Below are 11386 nucleotides of genomic sequence, written 5' to 3'. Positions count from 1 at the left end.
TCCAAGAGGAACCACTATGTGTAGGGGAGGTAAATTGGTCTCTGGCTGTGAGGCCAAATCAAAGCAACCTCATCAAAGTCATTCAACCAGTGTTTCCCACAACCATCCGTGCCTCTGTTCTTCTGTTTATGTAAGTGCCAACGCAGAGCAATCAGCGGGGCTTGAGCAGAGAGGGAGATGGATTGAGGGGAGAAGAGGATGGAGAGGTGTGGAGGCTGAGGAAAGCACCGGGAGTGGAAGGCTCTGTAGGGTTTGTGTAAGCACAGTCAGAGCGAGAAGGGCAGTGGACGACGGAAGTGAGGGGTCCGGAGATGAGGGGAAGTCCGCAGGAGGAGGGATGTGGTGGAGCGGTGTTTACAGGCCACAGTTACACAGCCTACTGTGGCTTTGTGTGTCAGCAGCTCTGGATCGGTGATGGGTTACCACTACAAACCAATAATCAAGCAATGTTTACAGCACTGTGGCACATTACTATATTTGTCAAGAAGTGCAACACTTCATTTTGCAGAAACAACAACAACAGTAGTTTCTCCATCAGTGATCTCGTTTAGAGAGGAAATAAATTGAAAAGGAGAACCGGAAGTGGAGGCCCGGTTTTTAAACATCCATTCACATGTATACATCCATTACACATACGTACAAACACGGATCCCTCCGGTTCCATGTTGTACCCGCTGAGACTCAGGTGTGGGTATCCTCCTCCTGTGGTCCCCCATTAGTGGGAGACTCCCCCACAGCCCAGCTGGCTCTAAGATCCCTGGGGGGTATCTTATCCTCTCCACCTCCTCATCTCCTGAATTAGAACAATTAAGATATTTACAGGACAGATGGATGGAAATCCAGCCGGCTGCCGTGCCTGCTCCTGAGTTTGGCTCTGTCGATGATCAGGTGAGATGATGATGAGTGAGCGCTGGAGACCATTAGAGAAACTTACTGGTGGGACTCTGGCGCCCTCTCATGGTTATAGGTATACACTAGTAAGTGTTCAATGTCATTTAAGTATCAGTTTTCTTTATTTTCTAAATGGTTAGCAACACCAAATCCTCCATTTTGAAATGATAGAGTGTAGTCTATTCAGCTTTACACCGATAAATGAAAGTTTTTTCAGCCAGGATATGTTATTACGTCAAGCAATAATTTATATAAAAAAAGATAGTTGGATAGTTTTTTAAATCAAACTCTTTAGCTATTCAGTCAGTTTAGTCTCAACAATTATTGTAAGTAATACACATTTAATCAGGTATGTGTGTGTATGTGTTTAAAATTGTGTAAATTACATAGTCACTCAGTAATCAGGGTTTTTGCAGTTTTCAACAAGTTTAATTTCAGACTTTTTAAGACCATACTGAGTTAAAGGAAAAAAAGGGTTTTAGGTCACCAGGACCTTGACCTGTGAACACTGAGATCGAATCAGTTAATCAGTGAGTTCAGGTGAATTGTACCATATGTAATAAAAATGTTACCAAATTTGAATCCCTCAAGCTGCTCTTAAGACGTCACGTGCAAGAAAATCATAAACATTGTTTGTGATGGCATCCTGACCTGAAATGCCAGTTCAACTGAATATTTATACCAAATGTGAAAGAATTCCCGAGATATCTCATTTTTAATGCGACTGAAATAGCATTTAATGAATATTAATATAATGAAGACTTACCCAAATCTAGGCTATTTAAGACCTAGAACATAATCTTTAATGTTACTAAGAATTTAAAAAGGCCACAAATTAATGATTGAATTCTAGACTTTATTAGATACTTTATAATATCCTGCTTAATGCCTGGTAATGGTTGAACTATGACACAAAACTCTACAAAGTAAACAACAGTAGAATAAAGTTTACATGGACAGTGTAAAAGTTTATTAGTATAAAAGAATATAGCAAAGATGAGGTACCATCCCATCACACATATTATCATAATAAAATAAAACACCTTGTTGTGATTACAGCTTCTTTAGTACGTTTTTACAGTATATTTAAGTATAGATGTTTTTTGGGGGCATTTGAATCAACAGACAGCTGAAGTCGGACAAAATCTTTCATCAACGACATAACAAAAACAACTCCTTTTACAAAATTCATTATTTGTGAGTATTGTAACGACACAATAGGCTGGAGTGTAGAGTAGCTGTGAGTTTTACAGCTCCTGCAGTGACTCAGAATCTCTTAAACGAAGTGGTAAATTGCTCTCCCACCTACAGAGGAGGAGAAGGGCAGGCAGTCACAGTGAAGCGCATTGAGTGTCTAAATTCACCATATAAATGTGTATAAATTGTTCAGTCACTCACAGGCTCAGGCTGCCTTCTTTCTGTCTTACCCCTGTGGACAGAAAGCGTCACAATCAAACAGGGCAACTTGGCTTGGGTCTATGAGTTATCATACTCACTTCGAATTTGCCACGTGGTTACTATGGCAACAATCAACACCACCAGGACCACCGACATAACGATGGCAGCGAGGTGACCATTATGACTCCCGTTGACACTCGCCTGGCAGAGGGGATGCAGAGACAATCAGAGTTTAGCCTCACTTCCAAACTTGGTGGTTGTGCAAATGCAGGGATTGAAACTTACAGCAGCATCGGGTGATAAGGGTTCAGATGATACAAGCTCAGAGGATACGGTGGTAGCAGTATCAATCTTCTGATGACCTGTCACACACACAGGGAAGAAGACATTATGAAAGACCCCTATCACCCCAGCCATAAACTGTTCTGCCTGCTGCCGTCTGACCGACGGCACCGCAGCATCCGGGCCCATACCACCAGGCTTAGAGACAGTTTCATCCCCCAGGCCGTAAGACTTTTAAACTTCTCCAATCTGTCCTAATTCCACTAACTCTGCACCTAAGCATTATTGCACTATTGCATTTTGCACTATTGCACAGACAGGGACTATAGCTATTCTTTTCTTTTTCTTTAGGTGTATATATCTATTTTAGATACGTATATTTTATTTCTATTTTAAATTGTATTTTAATTTATTTTAATTGTATATTCTATTTTATCTTTTTTTATCCGATATTTTTTTTATTTATGTCTGCTCGTAATATTCTGAGCATTGCTATAAGAGAGCCTGAGACCCAAGCATTTCATTGCAAGCGACTGCTTAATGTAATCGTTGTGCATATGACAATAAACTCTCTGAACAGGAGGAAGTTTTGATACAGTTTCAGAGAAATGATTCCCCAAAAAAAAGCAAAAACAGTAAGTGTTTCCTGTCAAATGAGGAATTGTGAATGTTTAGCTCATTTATATTCTCACACTCTCTTACTGAGTGTGAATAAGGGTCAAATACTTCTGATCCCCCAAAAATGTTACTGCGTATTATTATCATATATATTTTTATTGAACGCTATACAGCTCAACAGTTACATTTTCATAACTTAAAGTGACGGGCAGAACACACAACGTGAACTCAGACATATCAACATAGCAAGACCTCAAATTGGTCGGGTAGATGACAAGGCAAAGGCAAAGTCAAAGACATAAAATGTTCTAAAAAATGCCTTAAAAAAAGGGTAGAATAAATTATTAATGTACTTATAAACACAGGGTGAAACAATGTAAATTTCTTTTTGGGTACTTTTACCTTTTACTCCTCTATATATATCAGCAAAATCTGCAGTTTTTACTCCACTAGTTATTTCTCGTGCATTGATTTAAATGTTCAAATTTTTTTTCAAATTTGAAATAAAATAATGCTTAAATAAAATAATGTTTGGAAGAGGAGAGTGAGGTGAAGGGTATTCAGCTGCAACATGCACCTACACCACTAGATGTCACTAAATTGAACCTTTAGGTATAATGTTTGAGTTCAGCACCTGTTCTTCCAGTAGTGATGGTCAGGACGTTGCTGGCTTTGCTGGTGCCCAGACTGTTCTTGGCAAACATGCGGATGTTGTAAGTTGAGGGATTTATCTCTATAATTGTGGCCTCTGTCTGGTTAGGGCTGAAGTCTACAACTGCCTTTGTGTAATCCCATGATGCTGTAGAGGGAGGGGAAAAAAAGATTTGAACATAACATAAAAAATATTGTGACAACAATTAAGTGAACTCTAATGAATTTATTTTCTCTTACCATTCAGTGCTTTATACTCCAAGTAATAACCTGTAATCGGGCTGTCACCTTCGAAGCCGGGAGTCCAGCAAAGGGAAATTGAAGTGTCTATGACCTCTTTTAACTCGACTACCGGGGGATCCGGGGGCACTGGAAGACACACGGCAAGACAAACATCGATTTTTCAATAGCTCAGTTTAATCTTGTGAATTTATACCTGATTCTTTACACTGTGATAATGTGATGATGATGTAATGTACCAACAAATCCCCGAGCCGTGAATAATGTGTCTAATTGGACGCTGACAGCTGCAATTCTATTTTGATGAAACATCTCAAATAGAAAATATCTGATTAACATGAGAACAACTTTAAACAGCTTCTTGACGACAGATTTCACTGCATCAGAAGAGTTTGATTGGTTCACGAGAGGCTGAACACAAAGTACCTGAAGTGAAGCTTGAGGTGCTTTGATCCCAGTCTATGGCATCAGTAACAGACTCCACTGCTGGGGACAGGGTGAAAAAGTCATATTCCAGTTTTTTCTGATTGTTAATTATTAAAAAAAACAATCTGACATCATAAAGAAAACTTTTTAAAGATGTTTAATGAGGAATATATCGTGTGCAACTCAAGAACACACGCAGTACCTGTAGTAAAACTTGAAGTCTCTTCTCTCTGCATTGTGGTATCAGTAGAAGTGGGCGTCACAGTTACAACTTCTGAAGTTGTATGAACTAGAAACAGAATAAAAGCAGTTTCCAGGAGTTCCGGTTATGGCGTGTCGTTGGTGAGACTTATCTCAGCGAGGCTCCGAGGCTAGCTTACTGGTTATTATGTTAAACAGACCACAAACAGCTTAAACCGTACATATTCTAACAGCATACTTCCAGCCAGCATTATGGTCAACACCAAAGCCCAGAAAGCAGCTCAGCAACTCAGAAGAGTTTGATTGGTTCACAAGAGGCTGAACACAAAGTACCTGAAGTGAAGCTTGAGGTGCTTTGTTCCCAGTCTATGGCATCAGTAACAGACTCCACTGCTGGGGACAGGGTGAAAAAGTCATATTCCAGTCTTTTCTGATTGTTAATTATTTAAAAAAACAATCTGACATCATAAAGAATACTTTTTAAAGATGTTTAATGAGGAATATATCGTGTGCAACTCAAGAACACACGCAGTACCTGTAGTAAAACTTGAAGTCTCTTGTCTCTGCATCGTGGTATCAGTAGAAGTGGGCGTCACAGTTACAACTTCTGAAGTTGTATGAACTAGAAACAGAATAAAAGAAGTTTCCAGGAGTTCCGGTTATGGCGTGTCGTTGATGAGACGCATCTCAGCGAGGCTCCGAGGCTAGCTTACTGGTTATTATGTTAAACAGACCACAAACAGCTTAAACCGTACATACTCTAACAGCATACTTCCAGCCAGCATTATGGTCAACACCAAAGCCCAGAAAGCAGCTCAGCAAAACTCAACAACATTGAAACTACCAGCGTCTACTCCACAAGCTAAAGCTAGCTCAGCTGCGGCTAGCATGGAAGCTGCGTCGGAGGCGGCTGCTGAGGAAGGGTCAAGTACTGAAGTCATCAGCGCCATACGCGCGATACAAAGCGACTTCTCGAAAAGGTTTGAAGATGTGTTGAGCGGCATAAGTGGGATAAAGAACGAGTTACAAAGGCAAGCCTATAGGATTACAGAAGCAGAGGACAGAATTGGACAGGCTGAGGACAGTCTGACGTCGTGCACAATACTGTTAAGATTTTACAGGAGAAATGCGCCATGCTGGAAAACAGAGTCGAAGATCAGGAGAACAGAGCGCGTCGCAACAACCTAAGACTCATCGGCCTCTGTTGGAATTTCAAACTTTTTATCTATAGGTTGTGTCTGATTGAACTTAACCAAATAAAGATAGGAACAGTTTTAGCTAGATATTATGCTTTGTACAAATGATTTTATAATAACCTTTTCCTCTCCTAATGTTTAATCTACAAATTATAAATGTGTGCGTCATATTGATGGTCAGTCTCACAGCTGCCTTGATAGGAGGTCAGACAGAGTGACGTTGTTGACTTAATTTTGTATGCTGATTCGGTTTCGAGGATCCGAATGTTTACACAGTCAGGTTTGTTTGATATAGCTGAAACATTATATTCTTTGCTTCGCTGGACAACAGTTTTGCCCCACATTGCATCTGCGGGTTCAAGGACTTTCTTGAAGTAAACAGGTTGCCTAGCAACTATAACGTCATTGGGAGTGTCTCCCTGTTCACTTCCTTATTCCAAAAGCCAGGAGGATGGATTACGCCTGCGCACTTCCGAGGAGGAGGAACGAAGATCTACTACTATAAAATAGACAGATGCCAGATGTTCATGGCGCTCTGATACAACTAATGTACTGGAAGCCCATTGCTTTGCCGTAACCTGTTCATTGTCTTCTCTTTAGAAGAGAATCTCTGGGGTTTTTCACACCTCCCAGAAAAAACTGAGGGCAACGACATGTGTGCTTTCCTGGAAAAATGGCTTATAACAGCGCTCGGCACGGACAATTTCCCCACTCCTCCCATCATCGAGAGAGCACACCGGATAGGACGACTTAGTGCAGGCCAGGACCCAAAACCTTAAATTTTCTCTGTAGTTAAATTCCTTAACTATCTATCTGTAGTTAAATTCCTTAACTACAGAGAAAAGGAAAGCGCTGTGCGAGCAGCCCAGAGACAGAGTACAGTGAAGTTTGAGAACAACAGCGTGAGATTCTACCGAGATCACTCAGTTGAAGCTCACCGACAGCAGAGGCTCTTTGACCTGGTGAAAAGGCAGCTACAGTCCCTGGGGCTCCGATACGGTATGTTCTACCCGGCTTTTCTGGCGGTCACCCACAACGGGCAACGGCACTCTTTCACGACGGTCCACCACGCAGAAAAGTTTGTTCAAAGAGTCCAAGGCGACACCAGCAACGCGTCCGCGCCGAAGGATAAGTAGGATAAATGTAGGACGCTGCACTGTGATGCTACTGACCGGCGCTGTTTCACGCGGACAGAGGTAAACAAACACATGTTGTAATGAGGCAACGCTGGCCACAACGACTGACAGTTCAATGCAGCGTTCAATAACGTTAACACCTGTGAGATAATGTTGAATTTCTTGTTTAGTTGAAACGGGCTGTTCCTTAAGGGGAGTTTATAAGGTGTTGTGTTACTCCAATATACAAATAGTAACTAATTTTGTTATAAATATATTCACAATGGGACCATAGGTTGTTGGAATTTGTATATATATTTTTTCTTTCTCACTATACAACACGGAAAGGCTGTTTTAAATTTTGTATTTCATGTGTTCCTTCCACAACAGCTCCCTTATTTTTTGATAGCCTTCCTAAAGCAATGCCTATTTGGTAGGACAATACATATTTCTGTTCTTAAGAGAATCATTTAAATGGTCTGAATAATTAATAATTTGCCGGAGCATGCAGGAGAATAGGACTCTTCATGCTATCACGCCACACTGCTCCTCACTACGAGGATCAGATATGTAAAATAACGGAAGCGCATTGTTACTTAAGGGGTTATATCAATGTATTTCGTTCTGGCATTTTATGAATCCCTTTATCAATCAGAATATTCAGAGAACACGCAGTCACAGATTTAATTTTTAGACCAATTAGATATACCGACAATAACAGATCAGGATAAGACTGAACTGGATAAACTATTTACGGTTAAGGAAATGTTAGAAGCTGTGCAGAACATGAGAAGTGGAAAAACCCCAGGGCTGGATGGGATTCCTATTGAGATTTATAAATTGTTTTCAGGAAAATTGCTCCCTCCACTGCTTGAAATGTTTGAAGAGGCATATGAATCAGGAATCCTGCCCCCATCCTTATGGTCTGCACTAATTACCTTGGTACCAAAGCCTGGCAAGTCACCAACAGAAAGGGGATCCTATTGCCCCCTATCTTTAATGTGCTGCGACACAAAGATATTATGCAAGGCCTTAGCTAGGAGACTAGAGATATGTGTTCCATCCCTAATTTCTAATGATCAGAATGGTTTTGTTCTTGGGCGCCAGGGATTTCATAATATACGTAGAGCATTGGCGTGAAAGGCGTGATGCCAAAGATAATGCAATCCTATCGTTGGATGCCGAAAAGGCCTTTGACAGGATTGAATGGAAATATCTGATGGAGGTCTTGGCAAGGTTTGGGATGGGAGAAAAGTACCTTAAGTGGGTGAAACTTTTATATACAGAACCAACAGCAGAAATAATAACAAACAACCTCATATCACAAACCTTTAGTCTTCACCGAGGCACTCGACAAGGTTGTCCTTTGTCGCCTCTTTTGTTTTTGTTTGCTATTGAACCCCTGGCCTTGGCCATCCGGCAGCATCCAAAAATCTCCGGTATTAAAATAGGAGAACTGGAGCATATTATTTCGCTCTTTGCGGATGATGTTGTTATCTATTTGTCCAACTTGAATACATCTATTCCAACACTCACTGACCTAATCAAATCGTTTGGAGAAATCTCTGGCTACAAAGTTAATAGTTCAAAGTCAGCAATACTATTTCTGAATGAGCATGAAAGACAACCCAAAAGTAGTTACCCCCTGAGAACAACTTTAAACAGCTTCTTGAAGACAGATTTCACTGCATCAGAAGAGTTTGATTGGTTCACGAGAGGCTGAACACAAAGTACCTGAAGTGAAGCTTGAGGTGCTTTGTTCCCAGTCTATGGCATCAGTAACAGACTCCACTGCTGGGGACAGGGTGAAAAGGTCATATTCCAGTCTTTTCTGATTGTTAATTATTAAAAAAAACAATCTGACATCATAAAAAAAACGTTTTAAAAATGTTTAATGAGGAATATATCGTGTGCAACTCAAGAACACACGCAGTACCTGTAGTAAATCTTGAAGTCTCTTCTTTCTGCATCGTGGTATCAGTTGAAGTGGGCGTCACAGTTACAACTTCTGAAGTTGTATGAACTAGAAACAGAATAAAAGCAGTTTCCAGTCTCAGAAAATAACTATGATTAAGTCAAATTTCCGTGACTTTACCTTCATCCAGAGTGCTGCAGAGGGGTGCAGTTGAGGCAGGTCCGATTCCTGCTTTGGTTTTGGCCTGAATAATCACGCCGTACTTGGTGGAAGGCTTCAGGTTGCTCAGGATGAGGCTCTCCAGTTCCTGTGTGGCCGTCACACTCTGGTGCTGCCACCTCTTATACTGTCTGCCTGCAGGGTCGTACTCTCTGTAGCTGACGCTGTAGCTCTGCAGCACCCCGTTTCTGAGATCAGCGCTCGGAGGCTTTTAGTCAAGAAGGAAAACAGCTCTCAAAATTGTTAAATGTTTCACAGCATTTCTTCCTCTTTTTTTACATATTGTTCTTATTACACATATTATTTTTACATATCACTTTCTACAAACTGCTATGCTGCTTTCATTTTCTTTTGAGAATGCTGCTAAAGTTTCTTAATTGTGACTTTACCTTCCACGTCACTTTGATACTGTGAGAGGTGAGGGCCTCAATTCGCATATCCAGGGGCGTACCCTCTGGTGCTGCAGGGAAAACACATTTGAAAGTGCCCATCAGTCAAAATTTAAAATGTAGTTAAAAATGATAAATACTGACTGACTCTACCTGCTTCTTTTGTTGTGATTGTCAGAACGTTGCTGGCCTCGCTCATGCCTATGCTGTTAACAACAAACATACGGATGTTGTAGGACTTGGCCGGACGCAAATCCACCAAAGTCACCTGGGTCAGTTCAGGATTCGAGATTTCAGTCCTCACTCCAGTGTCCCAGGATGCTGTGCAACAAGAACACATAGATTAGATCCACACCCTGTACTCTAAAGCATAGAGATAATTAGCTGCCTGATGTCCAAATGTTTCATTGCGCTTACTTTGTTTGTTTTTCAAATCAACCATGTAGGACGTGATGGGTCTGCCTCCATCAAACACAGGATTCCAGCGAATAGTAACCGACCTCTCCTTCACCTCCCTCGTCTGCACCATCAGGGGGTCAGGGCGTACTAAAGAGGAAGAAGAACAGAAACCTCGCTTTATGGTACTGACACAATTAGATGAAAACAGAAAATCACAAACAAGTGTTGAATCGATGTATGGTTTAAATCATTTATGGGTCATCTCTTGTCAAATATGTGCTTGTTCCAGCTTCTTAAATGTGATAATTTCAGGGTGTCACCATTGTGTCTGGGAAAAAAGGAATGTGAGGGACAGTCTTCATGTTTCAATGAGCAAGGGCACAACAGGAGAACTTTGAATTTGCACACCATCAAAGACACATCTTTCCCTGAGGGTCTCACCTGCCACCACAGTCAGGGTCACCTGGTGTTTGTGATCATTGAACCAGCCCGGTATATCCACACGGCAGCCGTACGTCCCTGAGTCGCTCTCTTCCACCTGCCTGATGGTCAGCGACACATCGCCCGCACCCTGATTACCCATGAGCAGGTAGCGCTCTGTCAGCCTGTGGACCACTGTCCTCCCATCTGACTTGATCACCTCATTGGCACAGCCACTGTTGGGGATGGCTCCGCGGCCCCAGCAAACAGGAAGCTTGCCGTAGTACTTGGCATCGTAGTTGCACAACAAAGTTGCGTCTGTTCCCACTGTGGCTATGATGCCCTCAGTGGGAACACAACCTAAAGATGCAGAACGTACCAATGGTAAACATATGAAATAAGAACTTCACTATTCAATCATCTGTGAATGAAAATGCACATGGCTATCTTACCCAGCAGAAGACAAAGAAGAAGACTGCAGCACAGAGGAAGGTGTCTGCTGCCCAGTACAACCATTTTACCAGCCTCAATCGATGGGAGGACCAGTTCACCTGCTAAGTGACACTAAACCAAACCGCTGTGGTTTCAGCTTTGAAATCTTTCCACATCACATGACGACCGTCCTTGATATGCTCACACAGACAACTTCTGCCGGCAGAAGACGGATGTCGAAATGAGCCGTTTCCTTTTCTGCGGTTTTTGTTCCTCAACTTAGAAGGGTACACTTTTTCATTTTGATGATTAGACAGAGACAGAATTGAGGTTATTGACCCACAGTCCTGATGTTTGTCCTCTGAACTTGTGATGGTTGGAGGGAGGTTGTGACATGAACAGAGAAAAACTGGAGAATATTTAAAATGAAATTATTATTCAAATAATAACGTGTATCATGTGAGCTCAAACACAAGATGGTTTTAGATATAGGTCACAGTGCAAACTTATATTAACCCTTATGAAAATAGAATGTCTGGTGTACTCAGGGGCCATGGCCTCTTACTGAGACTGCTGAGTAAACAGATGAGGCTG

General features: G+C 41.6%; 1 protein-coding gene across 7 annotated transcripts; it reads right to left on the bottom strand.

The window, feature by feature from the left end:
- Positions 1–1775: 1775 nt before the first annotated feature.
- Positions 1776–10968, bottom strand: LOC133011755 (cell adhesion molecule DSCAM-like). 7 transcript variants are annotated; one of them, XM_061079634.1, is made up of 18 exons: positions 10813–10968; positions 10382–10720; positions 9959–10087; positions 9695–9862; positions 9542–9612; positions 9114–9360; positions 8955–9041; positions 8753–8812; positions 5243–5329; positions 5041–5100; positions 4709–4795; positions 4507–4566; positions 4081–4209; positions 3824–3988; positions 2575–2651; positions 2388–2490; positions 2290–2320; positions 1776–2196 (listed from the first exon to the last, which is right to left on the bottom strand). In XM_061079634.1, the coding sequence occupies exons 1-18, from the start codon at positions 10874–10876 to the stop codon at positions 2139–2141; spliced, it is 2022 nt and encodes a 673-aa protein (XP_060935617.1). In that variant the 5' UTR covers positions 10877–10968; the 3' UTR covers positions 1776–2138. The 7 variants fall into 7 exon arrangements, with proteins under 7 accessions (XP_060935617.1, XP_060935620.1, XP_060935621.1 ...); XM_061079637.1 differs by having other exon boundaries at positions 4507–4563; XM_061079638.1 differs by having other exon boundaries at positions 5041–5097.
- Positions 10969–11386: the final 418 nt, after the last annotated feature.

This window comes from Limanda limanda, chromosome 10 (assembly GCF_963576545.1).
Source record: "Limanda limanda chromosome 10, fLimLim1.1, whole genome shotgun sequence".
Taxonomy (NCBI): domain Eukaryota; kingdom Metazoa; phylum Chordata; class Actinopteri; order Pleuronectiformes; family Pleuronectidae; genus Limanda; species Limanda limanda.
The sequence above is the reverse complement of the archived record's forward strand: the minus strand, read 5'-3'. Positions and strand labels throughout refer to the sequence as shown.

What these genes read in the sequence shown, in the direction of transcription:
- LOC133011755 (XM_061079634.1), bottom strand. Translation starts at nt 10,876, where the DNA reads ATGGTTGTACTGGGCAGCAGACACCTTCCTCTGTGCTGCAGTCTTCTT. An exon ending in GACTTCAAGTTTTACTACAG is followed by an intron (nt 4,567 to 4,708) that starts GTACTGCGTGTG and finishes CCCTGTCCCCAG; the next exon opens with CAGTGGAGTCTGTTACTGAT. An exon ending in AACCACGTGGCAAATTCGAA is followed by an intron (nt 2,321 to 2,387) that starts GTGAGTATGATA and finishes TTCTGTCCACAG; the next exon opens with GGGTAAGACAGAAAGAAGGC.